Genomic DNA, 23,115 nt, shown 5'->3' on the forward strand with positions numbered 1-23,115 from the left:
GGAACCCTACTTGAGGTGTGTATGTGTAGTGTATATTGATTGTAAATCATGGGAACCTCCCCCCCCAAACAAGAGGCAATTTATAAATAAAATATACACATGTAATACTTATCATGGGGGCCACAAGTATTAACTGGTATAGTCAATAGACTAATCAACTGAAGCTTTAGGCTGCAATCCAATACACACTTACCTGAACCCAATGGAGCTTACTTCTGAGTAGACATGTACAGTACTGGATTGCAGCCTTAGTTGATTTATTAGTGGGAGCAATGTTAAATCAGTGAAACTGAGTTAAAACCACTCTTGTTTCAAGTTTTGAGGCGATTTGGTCCTGGTGTCTTTTAGTAAAAAGGGAAGGAAAATAAAATAAAAGGTGGCCTTTTAATGAATAGCAATTGCTTTTGTTCATGACATTTTAAATTTATTTCACATTTTCCCCAATATCACAGTGAACTGATTAAAAGGCAGATGGTTAAAAGGCTATTTTTAAAAAAACCTGACTGACAGCCCTCATTATGTAGCAACTGGTTCTGACTCTGAGAGGAGAGTGAGGGGTGCCAGCGAGCCATTTATTTTACCACAGTTGCCCTTTGTCTTCTGGACCCACAACTGGAGGACCAGGCTGGCATCTCTCAGGGGGCCCAATTTAATCCAAGAGCCTTTAATTGGTGAATCCAATACTATTGGAGTAACACTGGTGTTCTTTTTTTAAAAAAAATTACAAAAGTAATGTCATTAATCCTTCATTATGCTTAATAATACATAATAACAACATTCATCTATAGAAATTATTAACAACACCATAATCTAAACATACAAAAATAAAAAATCAAACAGAAGCACTGTAACAAGTACAAATCATTTCCAAGTAAATTTTAAATGTATCTATTGGATCTAAGGACAGGTATGTATCGGGGAGAAAGAAAAAAACACCAGTCTGGATTCTTCTATTTAGCACTTATTTTTTCACTCTTTTTCCACAAGTAGCTTAAACAAATAGGAAATACTTTTATCCTCGCTCAACTTCAATATAGACTGGAGAAACTGGATCCCGTGCATCTCTTTGTAAACACTGGTGTTCTAACTTCTATTCACACTCAAAAAGAAATCTCTGCATTCCTCCATCTTCTGCCTTGATTGATACACAAATGCACTTTATTCTGCTGCTGCCCCTTCCCTTGAGATGACTTTGGGATTTAGGTTGGACTGCAAAAGGGAGTGACACTGTGCACTTCTCCTACCAAGAGAATCTGAAGCAAGGGAGAGGAAGCACAGAGAGGTGCCTCCCCCTCATTCTTTCTAGGAGCCATGCAATTTCAGGTATGAGTACAACATCTAATCAATTAACTGGTTAGATCAATCAATTAAAAAGCTTCTGATTAGAAATGTGCCTCTGATGACACACACTTTTCTGTTGGCTACAACAGAATGCTTCTTGCAAGCCTAATTTCAGCGGGCGGAGAGGAAGGGGAAGAGAACCCTGTTGGCACCAAGGAAGGACTCTGCAGGCACATGTGTGCTCATGGGCACCATGTTAGCAACCCTTGATCTAAAACAAAGAAAGTATGCTTCTTGCTTCAGAACTATTGTTTTACCTATATGCAAAATTTAACTGATAAATTAATCCTTAATTTTAGGTTGTATGTCACCCAAAGAACTATTGTTACTGAACAACTGATAAATGGAATGAATAAATCATCATCTCAAAGTCATATGGTTGACTAAGGTGACAGCCCTAGTTTTGGAAAGGTGAGCAGGGAACCCCTATATACTTCTTCCTTTCCCATTTCACATAACAGGGGTAAGTGCAAAAATGTGCCCAGTTGTCTGGCATCTCTAGAAGCATACCGTTTGGCTGCCACGATAGTCCGCATTATCATTTGTTGATGGGAAAGCCACTTGCATTGCAAAGGCTGACAGGGATGGCACAGCCTACTTGTAACCACCTACTTTAAAAAACTGTTGAGATACAGTAAGCCAATTCAGCAGTATTTACAAAGCTGGGCTCCAAAAGGCCAATGACACCCACACTTACTTTCTTTACTCTTTTGGGAGGTTTGGGCAGTTGTGTGCGTGTATGTACATTGTAAAATGTACTGCCTTCAAGTCGATTCCGACTTATGGCAACCTTACAAATAGGGTTTTCATGGTAAGCGGTATTCAGAGGGGATTTACCATTGCCTCCATCTGAGGCTGAGGGGCAGTGACTGGCCCAAGGTCACCCAGTGAGCTTCATGGCTATGTGGGGATTCGAACCCTGGTCTCCCAGGTCATAGTCCTACACCTTTAACCACTACACCACACTGGCTCTCTATTTTTAAAACATATTTTGTGTTTTAAATTTTTAGGGAGAGCTGCATACAACCAATGAAGACATCACACTGTGAAACTGACAACTATGTAAACTAGATGAAACATAAATTTGCCTTATAATCTAGCATATTTTGTACAAAACGGAGATAAGCAAAAGGACAATCCAGCTTGACCAATATACCAGAATAATGAAAACAAATATGGGGATTAGCTTGAATGTCCATTTACTCATATTTTCTAAGCCTTGTTTTAAGTTTAAGATCTTCTGGTGGTACCTGCACCAATTCTTGAACCTTCAAGAAAAGCATTACAAAGCTGCTGATGCAAGATAAACTCATAATGTAGACAAAGTCTCAGTCAGCTCATTGACTTTGTCTGCATTTCAATTTCACCGTCAACAGAGACAGTCCACTGACTTAACTATTCAGCCAGCAGCACCTACCACTAGACATGGCATATCATACAACATTTACCACTAAAGGCTACATAACACAGATTAGGGCTAAAAACTTTATAATCCATTAATTGGTGCAATCAAGCAAAAGATTTCATCACAAGTTAACCTCCACCCATATACAGTGCCTTGCAAAAGTAATCAGGCCCCTAAGCAATGCTCTCATATTATTGAATTACAAATGGTACAGTGTAATTTTGTTCTGTATGGTATTTTATTTTGAAACACTGAAACTCAAAATCAGTTATTGTAAGGTGACATTGGTTTTATGTTGGGAAATGTTTGTAAGAAACATAAAAAACTGAAACATGTTGCTTGTATAAGTATTCAGCCCCCACACATTAATATTTGGTAGAGCCACCTTTCGCTGCAATAACAGCTTTAAGTTTTTTTGGGTAGGTATGTACCAGCTTGGCACACAGTGTTGGAAGGATTTCGGCCCATTCTTCTTTGCAGATTTGCTCCAGGTCATTCAGGTTGGTTGGACATCACTTATGGACCACAATTTTCAAAGAGCGCCACAGATTCTCAATGGGATTGAGATCAGGGCTTTGACTGGGCCACTGTAGAACATTCACCTTTTTGTTCTTGAGCCACTCCAGTGTTGCTTTGGCCTTGTGCTTGGGATCATTGTCCTGCTGAAAAGTGAATTTCCTCCCAAGCATCACTTTTTTAGTGGACTGAAGCAGGTTCTGTTGCAGTATTTCCCTGTGTTTTGCTCTATCCATTCTTCCTTCAATTTTAACAATATGCCCAGTCCCTTCTGGTGAGAAGCATCCTCACAGCATAATGCTGCCACCACCACACTTCACTGTAGGGATGGTGTGTCTTGAGGCATGGCAGTGTTAGGTTTGCACCACACATAGCACTTCTGAGTTTTGGCCAAAAAGCTCTATCTTGGTCTCATCTGACCACAAAACCTTTTCCCACATCGCAGCTGGGGCACTCTCATACTTTCTGGCAAACTCCAGACATGCTTTCAGATGGTACTTATTGAGTAATGGCTTCTTTCTTGCCACCCTCCCATACAGGCCAGTGTTATGCAGAACTCTTGATATGGTTGAATGGTGCACCATTACTCCACTCCCAGCCACTGAACTCTGTAGCTCCTTCCAAGTGATTGTTGGCCTCTCTGTGGCTTCTCTCACAAGTCTCCTCCTTGTTCACGTGCTGAGTTTTGAGGGGTGGCCTTTTCATCGCAGTGCCTGGGTGGTGTGATGCAGCTTCTACTTCCTGATTATTGATCCAACTGTGCTCACTGGAGTATCCAAACACTTGGATATTATTTTGTACCCTTTTCCTCATCTATGCGTTTGTATTACATTATCTCTCACTTCTCTAGAATGCTCTTTGGTCTTCATTTTCCTTCAGATTCCCAGCCTGACCAATGATCCTTCAACAGTTGGGTTTTTATCCTGACAATGTGATGGCAACTTTAATGGTTCACAGGTGGAGGCCAATGGTAAGGTAATTGTGTCCTCAACAGGGCAATTTCTTTCATCTGTGTAAACTGGGAGCTTCCGCAGCACAGGGGTTGACTACTTATGCAAGCAACATGTTTCTGTTTTTTATGTTCTTACAACCATTTCCCAACATAAAACTAACATCACCTTACAATAAGTGACTTTGAGTCTCAGTATTTCAAAATACAATATCATACAGAACTAAATTACCATGTACCATTTGTAATTCAGTAATATGAGAGCTTTGGTCAGGGGTCTGATTACTTTTGTAAGGTACTGTACATACACAAGAGTATTAATGAGAAGGAATAATAACCAAATACCCTGGGACCAGAACTCTCCAATAATCTGCCACTGTGGAGATTTCCCAGCTGTGCTGGCTCCATCCTGTACCACATTTGATAAGAGAAATTTACAGACAGCTTTTGCTTGCAGGTTTTTACTCAACATTTGCAGACAGTTACACTCTGGATGGCAATGGTTTTCATTACAGTCATGAGCAAATGAAGTTGATAATGCTCAATGAAAATCAGTGCAAAAATGTTTTAAGCTTGGACTGTACAATAGTAGTGGGCCTAGAACTTGTCTTTTATTAGAATACTGAATAAGGGAGTAGTCCATATTTCTGTATCTGATGAAAAATGAAATATTTAAATATGGCTTTTCCTAATGACATCAAAGCTGGTGTTTATTAGTCTGTAAGCGATTGCCTTTCCCAAGAAGATCCTCAAAACAGAAGTCTTATTCAAGTTTTATAATATATCAATCTAGGTAAATGTACAGTGGAACCCTATATGCATCTACTCAGAATTAAGTCCCACTGAGTTCAGTGGGGCTTACTCCCAAGTAACTGAGTATAGGATTTCAACCTTAATTCAGTAAAATTAGTTTAAAACCCAGATAACACATTTCATTAATGAGCACTGTGATGTTAGTTGCAAAGGTAAGATTAAAAAGTGATCTAACGCACAGTACAGAGTAATTAAAATTGGTATAGTTAAACTTCACAATCTGTTTCTGCAATGTTTTACAACAGAGATTACTCTCACTGTCTAAGAGATTAGGTTCTTTTGCAGTAATTAATTCACCCTGCTAAGAGCAAATGTGGTCCAGGGGAAGATTTGGTTGTACCAAACAGCAACAGCAGCAAAACAGTTCAACAGGGTTGAATGATATGAAGTACTGTAAAGAACCTTGCACATTCAAGATAGCATATAAAATATTGTCATGTTAATCTGTAAAGCATTAGTCTCATTGAACAGATTTCTTGCCCTTCAGAATTCAGGTGATCTGGAAATGACAAGCTTGGATATTCAGAAGCTATCAATCACTGTATGCACCAAACCTCCTTTTGATGCATCACCTGGGATCAAACTACTATCAGACTTGGCCCTCCTATATGAAACCATTTTTTAAAACAGTAATTGTTCATCACAGGTGAAGTTCTCCAATTGGGGATTGTAAGCCTTACTGCATATTGCAGAGTAGTATGGCAGAGTATTTCCACGACCAAGAAGCGCCAGAAAATGCCCCTGGCGCTGTTCACTCACCACTCTGGGCATCTGGTCACATAGTAAAATGAACCAAGGTGTGGTAAAACCACCAATTTCTCCATGTCCCTGCATTTGTGTTCCCTCCAACCCCCTCCTCCAAAGAGCTGTGCGCAGCTGGCTCTCTTCCCTCCATTCTGCCTTGTGAGGAGCAGGAACTATCCATCTCAATTCAGCTAGCTTTAGAGAAAGCACAGCAGGACAAGGGCTTATTATCTCCGCTGCAGTAAGATAGCTCCCCCAATATGGAAACCTGGTGGGATAGAGGGGAGGGGGAGGTGCAGAGGGAGGTTGTGGAGCAAAAGGCAGTTCATTTGAACACAGCTGTGTTATAACCTCTGCCAGACAGATAAGCCAGGCAGGCTCACAGCTCTTTGTTTCTGCTGGTGGTGGGGGAGGGGCTGCTGCTGCTGCATATGCTGAACAGCCATCTCTCTCTCTCTCTCTCTCTCTCTCTCTCTCTGTGCCCAGAGAGGCTTCCAACTGAGATAAGCCCAGGAGCAAAAACAAGAGGCAAGTCAAAACCTTTCTAGAAGGATTTCCTGTGCTATGGGGGGGGGGGACACACACATGGGATGGAACTGGAGACGGACGGGGCTTGTGTATGTTGCAGAGCAAGATATACAAGCTCCGGGTGGACAGCATTTTACCAAGCAGAGGGAGAACAAAGCCACAGCAGGGAATGAACGACTATCCTTGGGCCATTTCATCACGGCATCTCACCCAAGACTATTCTAGTAATTTACTGGCTGTTTTAAGAAGGAATACAAGAGCAGAAAAAACAGACCACAGAGTCAATATTTATAAAATGTATTTTTAAAAAGCACACTCACCATTTCATTAGGAACATTAAATCGCCGCAGGAGTCTGTGGCTCCGATGATCTTTTCCGGCTCCAATCCTCTTTCAAAGCCCCTGGCAATATCGGTGCTCTGATAGAAAGAAAAAAAGAAAGAAGGAAAGAAGTTACAAATAAATTTTTCTTCTTCCTGTTCCTTGGCCATTTGTTAATTTTTCTCAACCATGAAGCAGAGGGGCTTCAAAGGGCACTAAGAACCAGGTGATAAACAGATGTGGTACATGCCTTGATGGTAATTAGCAGATGAGAGAAGAGGCCTTACTAACTTTTTTTCTTCTCTTATTGTTCATAACATCTCAATTTTATTAAATGCTTGGGAAGGAGGGAAGGTAAGCAACCTAAAAGGTTTGGGGGAGTTGAAGGGGGGGGGAAGAGTCGCCATTAAAATGGGCTAGCGAAGCTGATGGGCAGATCTAGGGAATTAAGTCATCTTGCCTTTGCAGCTGCTGCAGCAGCAGTAGCAGCAGCCATTCGCGATTTCCAAGGCTCCCCATCCCTGCTATGCCTCCCCCGCTCCAGAGCGCACCACCTCTACGGGCTCTCACACGGTCCTTGAGGTCTTTGTGCCGGTGCCGTCAATGGGTGTGTCCCATTCATGCAGTTGGGTTTTTTTGGGGAGTTGGTTTGGGTTTTTTTTGTTTGTTTGCAAACGAGAGAGCTTAAAACCGCCGGGGCCCCAGACAAGGGTCGGTCAGCTCCCTCTGCACATACCATCTGAAGGCTGGTAACAGCTTTCAGTCGCTGCAAGCCTGGAGTGCGAGAGTGTTCTCCCTGCTTTGCAGCAGCAACGCCACACGCTATTCTGCTGGAGATCCACACATTTGTTGCTTACACATACTGTCTCACAGATGCGGCTATGCAGACCAAGCACTAACAAAGAGGCAGACAGCTTGGCTTTTTTCGAGGCACTAAAGCCCACTGCCAAAGGAAGAGGAAGAAGGGAAAAGATTTTTTTTTAATCTAACTATTCATATATGTATAGCTGAAGGTAAGTGGGGGAAGGGAGACACAGACTGCAGCAGAACTGAACCAACTCACTTAGTGACAGGGGGACCCTGGAGGAATTAATGAATTCACAAATCATGTAACATAATACAGCACTTCATTTCTGAGCTTCTTAATATTGCATAAGAAGTCCAGACCAAACTCGTGATTCAGGACAGCTTGGGCTAACATTCACTTCTGGCTTTAGCTAAAAACATTTTAAACTGAACACACAAAAGGGCCAGATCAAGATAATCTCTGGGCGGAATATTGTAATACATAATGCAGCACCCTATTCCCCCAAAAATGTTGGTGTGGGGGGCTTAACACAAAGTAAAAACTAGCCATTAAGAGCACTAAGCCCTTAAAATAAGTATGTAATTCAACAGTATGTATATGGCATTTTTAAAAAAACCCGAATCTCAAAAGTGCCAATGGCTGTTGTAATAACTTGGCACCCTAAGATCTACAGCAATTACAACTCCCAACTGCCTGATCGGAAAGAATAGCTGTTTTAAAGTAAAGATCTGTTGTCCTAAGAGATTCTCTTGTGCAGAGCAATAACTGGACAGTGTCTTCTCAGTAGCTATTGTTATTTGTTACAAACTGTAAAACACCCATGGTACGGGCCAGTACAGGACAAAGTCTGTGTTAGCAGACAACAGCAGATGGTTCAGGGTAAGGGCCAAGCTACACATGACAGCAGCAGACTCATGATTTAAATATGGATCTGCACCAATCAAATGAAAAGCAGTGGGAGGGGGGATTTAGATCCAAAGGGCATGTGCATAGGGGAGGTGCTGAAGCCTCCCTTGTCTGAGCCCCTTGGTCAATTTTCCCACAGCCAAGCTCTGATATCGACTGAGGGAGTAGCAGATGAGGAGGATTCACTTCCCTCCCCTCCATGTTCCTTTTGTGCTTTAAAATTCCACAACCCGACCCACCTTACATATGACTGGAAGAGATCCATGTTTAGACACACAGGCCCCATCCCCTATCATATGTAGTTTCACCTTAGATTACCTAAGTATGTTAAAAAGTAGTCTGGGCTGGAACTGAGACAGACACTCAATCCTGTCTCACCTTGCCTTCCCAATCAGCATTTTTTTAATTTTACTCTATAAAATTGCTGTCATCTCAGAAAGTGTCATACACTGATCATATTTAAATAATTTTTATGCCACTCTTCGATAGAACTCCCAGAGTGGCTTAGAACAAGGTGAGAAAAGCAGGAAAAATAACAATATATAGAAAAACAACAATCCAGTGGGCCAACTAATGTTGCACTGAACACACAGCAACAAACAGAAAAGTCTTGATTTGAGATATGGGATTCCTTATATCACACAAACCTCTACCTATTTTTCAGAGGTGTCCCTGTGTTCCTCTCCCTGAAAGGGCACCATGGGGTCAAGTGTAGATCCTAGAATCAGCATGTATCATTGGCGCACCAATTTTTGATAACCAGAGCATATACACAGAGAGAAAATTAATAGTGCTCCACCACAGCAAACTCCTCTTGTGATGTGGTTTCAGTGGCTAGGTCAAGCCAATATGAGATTTTCATGAGATATATTTTATCTGTTATATATTTTAAATGTTGTAAATAATCTTTCTTTTCAGCTGTCACCACCCTAAACTCTGGGATGGGACTGTGTGTCTGAATATTTATATTCCTGCTCCCTGTCTGCTCATCACATTTACATTCTGCAGTTCCTCCAGGGAGCTCAACGCAGCACACATGCTGCCATCTCACTTTATCCTTAAAAGAACCCTGCAAGGTAAGTTAGGCTAAGAGAAGTTGAGTAACTTGCTCAAAGCCATCTAGTGAGCTTCATGGTCAAGGAGGGAAGTGACCCCAGGTACTCTGTCATCCAAATTCTGTACTTCATCCACTATGACCCCATATTGGCTTTCCAAAAAGGAAGTACAGCCAACTGAGCTCCTAATCTTTACTTTTTTGTGCTTCTGACAAAGGCTTACCATAAAGAAGTCTGAGAGCCCTTCTTCCAGGGCTGAGAAGGAGCCCTTCCAGGAGAGAAGGTGACAGATGGAAAGTGCTCAGGGGCAGGCCCTTGACATTCTGAGGAATAATGCTCCGTTAGTTCCCTTTTGCTTGCAACTCTCAATTAAACACTCCATTAGTGCATTTAGAATTTGTCCTGTCCCTTATTTATCCGATACTTCAAAGAAAAAAAAGGGGGAAAAAGATGCATTCCAACATAACCCCCCTTATTTCCTGTCTCCTGCTGATGCTTTCAACAATCAGCTTGTCCTCATTTCTACCTCCCCCAGAAACAAGGAGAAGAGCAGTCATGTGTGTCCCAAGATGGCACATGAGCACTGATTCTGCTAATGGGCAATAGCACTACTGCAGTTTGGGTGGAAGAAGCTGATAATCTGCTACAACCACAGAAAGAAGAGCAGCAGAAATAACCCCTGCTAACCCACCAACGGTAACTGGCAAAAGTAAGCCATGCTCCAGCCAGTGTATCTGGGGCAGTTATTCCTATGTCTTCCAAAACGTACCTTTCTTCCCTCACAAACCACATTTCACCCCACGTTTATATTAGGTGACGCCCAGTTTTCACCTGCATCCCAACAGATGCACTGCATTTGGCCAGCCATTGGTAAAAACCATGTGAATCTGTAATGAGGTGCTGGGTTTATTAATTTAATTACACCCTCTGGAAACTTGGCAAGCAAGGCTGCATAACCGTTTGTTGTTTGTGCAAGGGCACTTAGCAGCATGCCTGCCTTTGGTGGCATGCCATGTGGATGGGTGGCAGCGCTGTCACAGCAACAGACAGAACAACGGGCAACTAACAATGTGGCTAGCCATGCTTCTAAATGTTTCAACAGATGGCTGACAGGCCAATATTAAGTGAAGCTTTTCACAAGCAAAAAAAGTTTCACCAAGTTAATTTCTGCCTACTGGGAACCAATAAAGGCAGAGGAGCATGGCTGGCTAAAATGTTGGCTGGTATAAAGCACAGTTCAGTTGCGGGGGCAATACCAGATGCCACTGTTCAAGTGGTGTATTTTAGGGAAAACTTAGGAAATCATGAGAAAGGGGATGAGGATGGGTAATATCAGGAACTGACACCTGAATAGGAGGTAAAAAGCTGAGAGATGCCAAGGAGGGATGACCTTGGCTCACCTGTCAATGGTATGGTGCTACCCTACATGGTGTGGCTTTGCCCTCAAGGCAGAGCAGGGTTAAGTAGCATCTGAGGACTCCTGAAGAAGGCAGGCGAGATGCAGGAGACCATAACAGATGGGAAAGGGCTTTCCCTTTTTCCTCTTGCACACACAGTAAGGGCAGCTCAGCTAGCTGCTGCTTGAGTCCAGGCCAGGGAGTGGAGAGCAGCGTACGCAAGTTGTTGTTATGTGCCTTCAAATCGGTTATGACTTATGGTGACCTTATGAATCAGCAACCTCCAAGAGCATCTGTCATGAACCACCCTGTTCAGATCTTGTAAGTTCAAGTCTGTGGCTTCCTTGATGCAATCAATCCATCTCTTGTTTGGCCTTCCTCTTTTTCTACTCCCTGCTGTTTTTCCCAGCATTATTGTCTCTTCTAGTGAATCAGGTCTTCTCATGATGTGTCCAAAGTATGATAACCTCAGTTTCATCATTTTAGCGTCTACTGATAGTTCTGGTTTAATGTGTTCTAACACCCAATTATTTGTCTTTTTTGCAGTCCATGGTACGCACAAAGCTCTCCTCCAACACATTTCAAATGAGTGGATTTTTCTCTTATCCGCTTTTTTCACTGTCCAACTTTCACATCCATACATAGAGATCAGGAATATCATGGTCTGAATGATCCTGACTTTAGTGTTCAGTGATACTTTGCATTTGAGAACCTTTTCTAGTTCTCTCATAGCTGCCCTCCCCTTCTTCTGATTTCTTGGCTTTTGTCTCCATTTTGGTTAATAACTGTGCCAAGGTATTGATAATCCTTGACAAGTTCAATGTTATCAACTTTAAAGTTACATAACTCTTCTGTTGTCATTACTTTAGTCTTCTTGACGTTCAGCTGTAGTCCTGCTTTTGTGCTTTCCTCTTTAACTTTCATCAGCATTCGTTTCAAATCATTACTGGTTTCTGCTAGTATGGTATCATCTGCATATCTTAAATTATTTATATTTCTCCCTCCAATTTTCCCACCTCCTTCATCTTGGTCCAATCCTGCTTTCTGAGGGAAAGTGAAAACCTGGACTGAACCCCCAAGACACTCACTTAGGTGGCCTGCCACTACTCTCCTCCCACCACCTGAGTGCCATTGTTGCTGATGTTGATGCTGCTGTGTTGCCAAGATTGGTTTGCATCCCGGAATGTAGACTGCCCTCTGTTGTGAATAGGGCTGTCCAGGGAAGGCAGACAGGAAGGAATAGTGCAAGAGATGATGGCAGACAATCACTGTCCTTGAACTTGACCACCATGCATTCAATCCCAAAGCATTGAAGAGGCAGCAGAAACTGCCTGAGCCTGCCTTCGGTTGAGCAGAGACAACAGGTGAGGATGCAGGGGAGGATCCACTATCTATTCCATACTAACCTGGCTCCTTTATGTCCTATCCTTCCCTCTTTGGGAAGAAAGTCCCAGCCAAACGGTCATCACAGCCTGCCCACCTAAGGTCTGCAACTGCACCACAAGCAGCTGGCCAGGCTTCTGTGAGGAGCAGGACTGGGGCCCTTGTGCTTCAGGTGGTGGGGGCATAGTGGTAGACTATGGAGCACAACAGTGGGCAGAGCAAGGCCATTGCTCCTGAAGAGATTGTCTGGCTAGCTAGTGTGGGGCTCACATCACCATTCCCTTCTTTTGGTGGTGACACAGTAGCTGCTTGCATGAGAACAACAGCTAGCTAGCCAGGTTTCTAAGACAGCAAGGTCAGTAAGTGGCAGTGGCAGTGGCAATGGCAGCCACTGTGATGCCAACCCATGCTTCCTATTGGTTTGTATTAGAAGTTACCAGCACAACAGAATGTCATAATCCCTACACTAGTCTACAAAAATGTCACTGCCTATGAACATGAGGTCTATAAAGATGGAGGTCTGATCAGTGGTGGGCTCGTTGCTGGTCCATGGGTCCCAGCCTGATCATTCTGACTGTCATACAGCTTGCTCAAAAGTCTAAATAATGGTTTGACTGTATGTTTTGAATCTTAACCACTACAGTAGCGCCCCACTTATACGGCAGGTTCTGTTCTGGACCCCCGCCGTAAAGCGGAAAACGCTGTAAAGCGGAACCCCATTGGCTTTAATGGGCTGTGTTGCACGAAAACGGCGCAAAATGTCATAAAAGAGAAAAAAATAGCTTTTAAATTAAAAACGAAAGCCGCCGCATCAGCGGAATGCCGTAAAGCGGGGCCCTACTGTATCAAGATTCTAAACTGTGGTTGCTACTGACCGTAGTTAAGCATATGACTGGACCCGGCCCCAAAGGATGCATCCTGAAAAACTTGAGGCACCATCTCCAAGGGGAATTGTGGACAAGTTAAAATGCTGGAGGAGACAGGATTTTTCGGCAAGAACCAAACCACTCATTTTCACAGTGGACAGTTTTACTTCTCAAACTTTGAGAATACGTAACGGGTTATAAAACTGTAATCCAAACACACTAAGGATAATCAGCTGGATATGAAATATATGACCTTATTACCTCTTATGATTTCATTAAGGGCCAACAGTAGCAGTGCAGGTTTGAATCTCTAGTGACTTAACCATAATATTGTACAGACACAGCTGTACAGGGCAGGGCATTTCTTCAAATAAGGCTATAAAAAAATAACCAACACATATAACTGCAGAAGATTTTTCTCCTGCAGGAAAGGAAAGACAAGATATAAAATGCCACTCAACAGATCCTCATTTATAATGAATTTCATATGTTCACATTCTCCTATAAAGATGTGTTTTAATAACCCATGCTCTCATGTCTCCTCATGCATTGGCTAGTGAATTTGGCAAATTTTGAAATAAAGGAGAGAAATGCCATTAAGCTTTAAGCAACCAAAGTAATACATTTGACCTTCACAGTATTCCCAGCACCTGTATGTAATTTAGTCAGCAAGAGCATCATATATAGAGCTAGCTGTGTGTGTTTTGTCATTTGAAGGTCCTACTGTGCAAGCATGGGAGAAGGCACAAAAATCAGCATCTTGAGAATCTCAGATTTATTTAAGACTGCAAAGGTAGGCCGGAAAGTAAGCATGGGACAACTCCTCATGAAATTTCAAACAAATGGTGGGAGCACCATTTCAGGGTCCTACATGTCCTTCTGACCTTCATGTCATTTGTAGCACTAATTATGCCCAATTATAATGATATGATCTACATAGGGCTGTATCCACTGTTGCTCAAATGGAAAACAGCTCAGACAACCAGCCTTTTCCTTCCCTCCTCCTTACAGCCCTTGCCCTCCGCGAAAAACCTCACCAGAGGGTTAGGGTGACTTATCAAACACTGTGGGCTATATTTTACAGGGCTGCAGTAAGAGGGCAGAACTGCAGTCTCCCCCCTGTCCCATGCAGACCCATTAAGACACTGCCCACAATGTTTAAAAGAGCCCCTAAACCCCCGGAGAGGCTTATTTGGGGGGGTACAGGGGGCTGCCAGGAGAAGGAGGGAAGGGAAAGGCCAGTTGCACAAGCACAGCTTTTAAGTCAATTTTGATTTCTCTCAGCAAAGAATACACACAGAGCTGACCATATTGAGACAGCTTGCATTTTCGAAGTGAATCATAATAATGTGTCCTTCAAAATCCTTTTGCATGCCTAGCTAACATTATATAAGACAGCCTTTCCCAACCTTTGGGTCCCCAGATGTTGCTGGACTACAGCTTCCATCAGCCCCAGCCAGCATGGCCAATGGTCAGGAATTACAGGAATTGCACTCCAGCAACATCTGAGGACCCAAAAGTTGGGAAAGGCTGATATAAGGCTTTAAAATATGGAGTAATGACTCTAAGTAAAAGTATGGCTGGCTTTATAAGTCACAAAAGGCATTTCTCCCTCCATCCCTGAACAGAACTTTGCAACATTCCCTTAATGCCTCATCTAGGTCGTAGCTACTCTAACTGTTTGGCTATTGTACACTAAGCTAGAATTATGGAAGCAAGAGGGGGGAAAAGCTATGGGCTCTTTTTGTCCACTATTAAAGTGTTAATGGATGTCTGGCCCACACTGGCCTTCATTTATGATGGCATGCAGTGCAAACAGGCAAGGACCAGCAAGGGACTAGCACAAGCTAGCATGTATGGACTGATGAACGTGGCCAGAATGCACATCTGTCACCATTCAGAACCACCATCTGGCCTGCCTTAAGCTTTCACCCAATTTCTATGCCAAGCATTTTCCAGACACATATATTGCAGCATTCTGTGTCACAGGTTTATAACTGAAAGACAGAACTCCTTCTTGTTGCATATGTATTGGGAAAGAACTCTCAGTTGCTTAGAGAGGCGTCTGATACTCTTCCCACCATGCCATAATTTTCACTTAAATATTTATATCTCACTTTTCTGTAGAAGGTCCAAAGCAACTAATACAAAAACAAACAATATCAAAACAGCAATACAAAAAATTCAAGAACCTATTAAATTTGAGTTAACTCATCAAAAGTTAAGCAAGACAACACAATATTTCAACAACAATAACAAACTACCCAAGAAAATATCAGCAAAACAACTACTGAAATATTATTCCCCCATGACCCTTTCAAATGTTAGGCAGGGCCTTTAACTGTAAGGACACACCAGCTGTGAAAGATCCATTCTACTTCACTCAGCACAGGGTTTGTCTTTAGAACTCCTATGAGGTTATCTCCAGAAGAAGTTTCCCCCTCCCTCCCTGCCATGGCGCATCTGCTCAGAGGATCCTGCTGTTGCAACACCAAGGATTAGCCATCTGGGCAGTACATTCTTAGCAAGGATTCCTGAACGACAGTCTTGTAATTGGCTCTCCCTCTTTTCTTTCAGTTTCTGCTTTTTTTTTTTATTTCAAGGCTTCTCCTTCCAAAGCAAAGTGGCAGGGAATTCAGCAAAACACAATTATACACACACACAAATATAAGAGCAGTTCCCACATACACATATATTCTGTACTCTGATGTGTGGGCTTGTTTACTGTCACAGTTAGAGGAGTGCATTAAAAAGTATCTTGCTTTAGCTAGGCATTCAAACAGTAAATTGCTTTTCTTCTGATCTTAATCTGTTCTCGATAGTACTGAGAGGCTCCCTGTTTGATTGTTAATCTTTATTATATTTTAAAGGCCATAATTATTTTAGCAATTCTTTTCTTTACAATGACTGGTGGCAATTAGCTCTTCCTGTTTTAAAGAGTAGTTTTCCCCGAGAGGGGTATGAAAATTGGCACAATGATGCACAGCCAACCTGAGCCATTGCTTTGAGAAGACGCCATCTCAGTCCCTTGATTTTAAAACAAAATCCTGAGGTTTTCTCCATACAATTTTACAGTAAATAAACAAGTCAGGTACCACTAGCATACACCCACACATCCAGTGGTGAAAGGTGCTTATCGCTGCAACAGAGCAAACCTTAGCAGTGAAAATGGTAAAGCTCACCTCTCTCTTCTTTTTGGCTTTGATGTCCTCAGTATTGTTGGCAAGGCTTGACTTCCGCTTGGCACTCTCCGATTTCTCCCGGGGCTTGTTCTCACCTTCCTTCATTTTTTTGTATTTTTTCATAAACTCAGAAATCAGTTCAGGGCAGTCAAGGTTCTTCTCAGGCTCCCAAGTATTATGTTCCCTGACACAGTAAAAGAAGGGCAACAATGGGGGGAGAAAATAACAAACAGGAAAAGAAAGTTGAAAAGCTCCCCTTCAATGATCACAGACATTAATTAAGAACTGAGTGAAGAATTACCCTACACAAAAAATCTGTGTAATGAAAAAAATATTCCAGGTTTCTAGGGAAGACAGGACACTTACAAAACCCATACAGTAGGCTTGGTTCTCATGATTGTTTACTCCAAGCAAGATTTGTTTGAATCCGAGTCCTTAAACAGAGTTCAGTGGCAACTTGGGAATAGTTTCAGCTATAGTGAGAAGAATTCCAAGCAGAATGCTGCCCTGGTTTCTAAAAAATCTAATGCAGCTGCTTAAGAAATTGTTATTCTTCTCTGCCACCTTGTTCCTTGCACAGGGCTGGTTCTTAAAAATCAGTTTCTGACACCTTGAATTTGAAACATCTTTCCAGCCCTGGTTCTAGGATGTACTTTTGCTTAAAGGGTCACATACTCTGTAAGTTATTTTCCCAAATTTAACTACATTAACAGTATTCAGAGATTTGTAAAGGAATTATCACACAATCACTTATGTATAAGGGAACTTCCTACATTCTGTGATTGCAAGAATGCCTACAATGCAAAAGATTTATTGCTGAGAATATAACCTTATTTATATGCAAGATGTTCTACGAACAGTACCAGAGATACTAACTGAACACCTACTAAAGAGGAGCAGTATAATAATACCTTTATTGGGGCAACTAAAAATCGCAAGGCACTGAACAAGCTTTCAGATTTCGAAAAACCCTCTCAGGTTTGATGCTAAACAAAACAAAAAGGGAAAAGTGGGATGGTAGGAGAGAGAAAAGGTAGGCTAATTTAGTTTGTGTCCAGTAAAGGAGATTACAGGTTGCAGCACAGCATATTGGAACAAAGAAGCAAGTTGTGCTTGTATGTAATTTTAAACTGTAGTTTAGAGCTACATGGCTGATCTCCGTAAGCCTGAGCAAAGTGTAAGGCTCATATGCACCCCTCCTTCTTCAGCCAGGAGGAAGACTTTTAGCATGTTCAGGTCTGCTTTCAAAGAATCTCAGTTTAGCGTTGCATAATTTCTTTACGCTCTGGAATTTGTTGCCAACTGATCTCCATCAGGCCCCCTCTCTGCTATGCTTTCGGCTGACCTTAAAGACCTGGCTCTTTACTCAGGTGTGGGAAGGGGTCAGGCTGGCAGAATGTAGTTCTTGGGGGGTTTAAATTCTGGCAGGTTGCAGATTTTGGGGGTTGAATGTCTCAGTTTTAATTTCATTTCTAATTTTTAGGATTTTAGTATTCTGATTGTCTATATGGATTGTACTTGTGTTTGGTTGTAAGTCGCCCAGAGTGGCAGATTAACCTCTGCCAGTTGGGCGTCTAACAAATCTCATAAATAAATAAATAAATAAAATAAATACAAACTAGGATTCTAATTTAAAACAATTGTTAGTTAAACAAGCCAGCTTCCAAACCCATACTTTGAAGCTGGCTTGTTTAGCAACAAACCATCATCTATACAAGCCAAGATCCGTGATTCAAACCTACTGCTAAACTGAGATTCTTTGAAAGTGAAACTAAACTCAGCAGAAGTCCTCCTCCTAGCCCTGCAGAAGGAAAAAGAAGGGGGGACCTCACAAACCCAACACTTCACTCAGGTTTTATGAAGACTTGTCCATATAGTGCGAAAAACAACTTAGCATTACATGCAAACTGGGCCAATGATTACTTTCCCTTTGAAAATGTAAAAATAAATAATTTTCAACTGAGCATGGTCTAGGGGACACAGAATCATTTTGAGTAACTAAATCACTGCAAGCCCAACAAATACAAAAAACTCTTTATTTTTTGCTGTGGTGCTGATGAAGAAATGCCCTCTCAAATGCTGCACATTAGGGCAATGCATCAGCATCTGCTCGATAGCTTGCCTTCCCTGAATCAAGTAGTGTGCATCCATTTAAACACCTCAGCTTCAAATCTGGACTCTTAGACAATGAATCATGGCTGTCCTTCATGGAACCATGAAGCTGGCTGCCAGAACCCAGGACAAATACCCAGGATACATACTCATACAAACATACACATTCACAAAAATCCTTTCGAGAGCAACTCTTTTGTATTGGGACTGATGAGAAGGTCTGTGCTAAAAAAAAAATCAATCAAAATGATATACTACATTAATTCAAACTCTGCACCCTGTGCAAGTTAGACATTTTGGTATATTTGCTTTGCATAATGTATTCAGATCCTGATAATTGTGAAGAGGGCTGAAGTATGCATTGAAGCTACCGATGAATTCCTGGAAATTCTCTTCAACCCATCTTACTGTTGGAAATTTCAACAATCTTTGCCCACAACTTTCAAGCTTCTCTCAATAGCCTTAAGGGCTAGAAAGTTGCCTTTTATAAATAAATAAAAATTAAAGCAGAGACATTCAGGATGCTCTGTTTCACAAACAGCACCAAATTCTGTGCTTGTACAACACAGTCCAATAGGGAGGGGAAGAGGGTTTACAGTAAAGCACAGAAGGTCCACCAGAGTATTTTACCAAAATGCCCCCCAAATCAGAAAACTAAATGAGGAGGAAAACTGTTTAGACGATAGTGCTGGTGAATAACTCAAGTGGAACTACCAACTCTGTGAAGTGAGAGAGGGAACGCAGATGCCAGTATTTCCAAAACACACTTTAAGGTCCCAGGCCCTCACCTCGTGACCCACTCATTTAAATGGATGCACGCCACTCTTGTCTGGAGTGAGGAAAGCAAGCTCCCACCCATGAAGGTTTTTTTTTTTAAGGAAAGCTTGAATGAGGGCAACGGAGGTTAAATTTGAAGCACTGCCTGGAGCTCTGCTAACAAGAAAGCTCAAAGCCCACGTCAGAAGGAAAGTTGGACTTACTCAGAGAATCCTTTCCACTTGAGAAGATACTCCACTTGACCCTTCACAACACGCCTGTCTAGAACCTTCTCCACAACATATTCCTCCTCATCTTCAGAGGACGAACTATCTGCTGTCCTCCTGTTTCTCTTTCCCATAGCGCAGAAGTTGCACCTACTGCACAAAGGCTACCCAATTCCTGCAAATCGGAAGGGAAATGTTAATTGGTGATAACTGAAAACGGGCTTCTGTTTCCAGAAATCTCACACTGCACCAACCACTACAAAGTGGCACATCTCTCAAATGTTTCACTGTCTGCTTGCTAACATTCAAAGCTAGAAGAAAGTCTGGAGGCAGAGGAGACTAACAATTACTATATAATAAATAAGAGGAATGGGATACACAAATGAAATATTAGGCCTTTTCTTCCAGGGAATTTTGAAGGTGCCAGATACAAATACAATAATTCCACAGAGCCACATTCTGTGCCAAGCCTACCCATGTTTACCTGAAATGTCAACTGTGCCAGTACTAGCCATTAAACACTCCCCAATGAACTACCTGTGATGCTCAGTAGTAACAAAGGACGCTGCATTTATCTCAACAGAAAAAAACCTGAAGAATAAGACAATATTGTTTCAAATGGTGTTAAAATACCAGCACTTGCATTGCAGGTCATTATAGAGATGAAGTATTGCTTGTGTGCTCATTATGAATATGAAGCTCCAGATTGATGGGTACCTGTATGCTTTAAAACCAAAGCCCCATCTGCAGCATATACTAATTTACTAATTTATTATCTCCCCCTACAATAAACAATCACTTCTAAAAAGAAGCAGAACATGCATTTCAACTCCTGCCTTTTAATTTTAATAATTTTAATTATTTATATTCAGCTTTTAGCAAGGAAAATGATTTACCACCTTCTCCTTGTTTGGTCTGTACAACAGTCCTGCAAGGTTGTTCAACATTCTCATTTTTTGCAGGCTGGGATGTGAGGCTACAATGCAGACCCAAGCTATGCAGCAAGTGCATGGGGTGACCAAGTTCACATTTGAATTCTTATTCAGCACTGAACCCAACACTGAACTGAACCCTAAAACCTCAGCTATTCCAAATTTGTATACAAAGTGTAGCATTTAAAAACTGGTATGTGTCTAATCCCAATAGTTCATACTACAGAAATACAGACACTAAGCAGAAGTGACCAGATACCTCAATTTCAGCCAGGCTAAAAGTAGCTTCGTTCAATCTGGGGAGGTGTATGAGGCTGTTATCTAACACACTCTTTATCAGGGCATAAGTCCTACTGGACTCTGAGAAAGCATGCTTAGGATCATACTGTTGGGTTCACATTAAGCACAGCTGCTCTTCCTGCTCAAACTCCTGATGAAGTATACGTGAACCTGCACATTGTAGAAGCCTTGAGCCACTAAGCTGAATTTCTCTAGGGCTAAACTAGAGGAGGGAAAGGCGCAGAAGATCAAAGAAGCCATGCTGGAATTCACAACCTTTGCTACTGAAGAACTGAAATCTAGTATCTGTGATCCAAAAAATAAGTTGTTTTGTAACTTATATCAGAGTTACATGAATGTAAAGAGAATTGGTTTATATTCCTAAATCCCGCTATTTCACATGCTACTACCAAAGAGAAGATAATAAAACACAAAAGTTTTAACACTTTGTGGGACAGTGATTTGTGGTAGGGGCAAAGGTATGGCTGAAGTGCCCATCAGCTGTGGATTTCAGGAATATGAGGGGAGGCAAAGAAGATATTTCAAAAAGGAAAGATCCAGAACTTTAAACATAAAATAAAAAGACAACAAAAAAAAAGAGAACAGTTTTGTTCTACTGCAGCTTCTTGGCACACAGACATTTTCTTAGAATTACAAATTATTTCCCAAAGAATGTTTATGTAACAGGTACAGCACTTTATTGTTTCAATGATACATTAAAATAATATAAATATACATTTCTAAAAAATGAACATGAATATATTTTGAAATGGTAGAAGCTAGAACATGGGTGACTAATGTATGGTCCTCCAGATGTTTTTGGACTACAGTCCATACTGGCTGGGCTGATGGGAGTTGGGGGTCCAACAACATCTGGAGAACCCGTTAGCCACCTTTGGGCTAAAGGGGGAGGGATGACAAGTGAGAAATACTCTTAACAACACAATAATATTTTAAATTTTACTCTATTTAACATGACTTGTCCAAATGCTGTCTCACTTCTGACCTGCTAAAAGCTGATCACATTATCCCAAGTCTGCATTTTTTCCACTGTAAAAAATCAAGATATTTACACCTACAAAAGAATAGTTGCACGCATACATTGTTTTTGGAGTATGCATCTTTAATGGGAGAGTGTGATGCAAGTACGAACAGCCCGCTACATTTACTTAGAAACCCCACATAAACAAGAGAAACTCAATCCAAAAGCAGAGTTGAAATAACAAAAAACTTAAATGGAATTATTTTTTCAACAGACTAGTGCCTCACTGCTATGACTACAATAAACTGGACTGTAGCCATACTGGTATTCATGGATCAGTAGTTAAAGTTCTGTCACAGCTAGTTATAAAGAGGCATATTTTTCCAGGGATTTATAACATGGCTATAAAAATTCACTGCAGCTTGAAATATGGGCTTAAGAGGTCTCAGGCCCCGAGTGAAGTTTAATACCCCCCAAAACAGATATGTGTCTGTGGAAGAGAAATCAATTACATCACTTGAGTTACAAGACTGAAAAAAAGTAGTTATAGTTGCTTTGTGCTCTTATAGATGATACAGCTTCCAATTTTAACAAGTTTGAATTTAGCAGATGATTAGCCCATAAACATTGTGTGATCCAGTAGACATTTTTTTTAATGCTCACTTACGGATTGCCCCCCACAGCCCCACCCTTACTGCAAACCTTTGCGATTGTAAAACATGCACACCCCATCACAATTAATTACACATTCCATATAAAGCTCTGAAATTAGGTGTTGCAGTTTTGAACGAAACACAGGGCTTATAAATGGGAGTTCCTAATAATTTTCCAAATGAAAAGACGTTACAAGTTCCCTGGAAAATGCATATTTTTGTAAGGATATTAAATGTGTTTTTAAAAGAAATTAACACAACAACAAGGAGACTTATTTTGACAGAAACCAGGAAATTCCATGTTGAAGCAGGCTCCCATTTCTTAACTGGAATTTCCTGACTTGTGTCAGTTTAGGTCAGACAGCCAACATATTAAACAGTTATTGTACAGATTCTTTGCCTATAGAAGCCTGCCTGGTAGGCCTGTCCTAGGGCAATAGCAATAGAGCAAACAGCACAGTCTGATCCTGAACAAAGAGCAGTTAACTGTGTCATTTTAAGGAGCCAATGTTTGTGAACAAGTATACTCCAAACTACAGTTGTGGGCATGTTGTTATTTACTATACAGATTATGCAAAGCTAGCATCCTATAATGGGAAAAAGATCATATGGAGGTAACAGATGAAGACAGCATGTCAAAAGATAGCTGTCTAAAAGCAGCAGCTTTCCACTAGCTTCCTCATGCAATGGACAGAATAATGCACTTTTTTCCTGCTGGAGCTTCTGAAACACTAAAACTCTAGGGCAGTAAAAAGAAAAAAAAGGAGGGGGGGTTCTGCTCCATCTGACAGATCACCAAAACTGCCAACAATGACTGGGATCAGGCTAGCATTTTATACAATGATAACAACGTGCTGTTAACCACTGTCTCTCTACAATGTAAGCATTTGCACTTGACAGTGGTAACAACCATATTAAAACCAACTGACTTAACACTATAAGCAACCATAATAGTGCTTTA

The 23,115-nt window shown here is 41.4% G+C and overlaps 1 protein-coding gene and 1 long non-coding RNA gene across 4 annotated transcripts in view; one reads left to right on the top strand and one right to left on the bottom strand.

Moving 5' to 3' along the window:
• Positions 1-23,115, bottom strand: part of CBX5 (chromobox 5) — a 57,227-nt gene that overhangs the window by 7,657 nt on the left and 26,455 nt on the right. For all 3 annotated transcript variants that reach the window (XM_061615117.1, XM_061615114.1, XM_061615115.1), the window contains exons 2-4: positions 19,306-19,483; positions 16,214-16,397; positions 6,617-6,714 (exon numbers count right to left, since the gene is read on the bottom strand). In XM_061615117.1, coding sequence (XP_061471101.1) covers positions 6,617-6,714; positions 16,214-16,397; positions 19,306-19,442 — 419 coding nt within the window. In that variant the 5' untranslated portion in view covers positions 19,443-19,483. The remainder of the gene's footprint in view (positions 1-6,616; positions 6,715-16,213; positions 16,398-19,305; positions 19,484-23,115) is intronic.
• Positions 7,270-9,736, top strand: LOC133379573 (uncharacterized). The gene is made up of 3 exons (XR_009761208.1): positions 7,270-7,629; positions 9,249-9,406; positions 9,603-9,736. It is a non-coding gene; the product is annotated as an uncharacterized LOC133379573 (long non-coding RNA).

The sequence above is a fragment of the Rhineura floridana genome, chromosome 3 (genome assembly GCF_030035675.1).
Source record: "Rhineura floridana isolate rRhiFlo1 chromosome 3, rRhiFlo1.hap2, whole genome shotgun sequence".
NCBI lineage: Eukaryota > Metazoa > Chordata > Lepidosauria > Squamata > Rhineuridae > Rhineura > Rhineura floridana.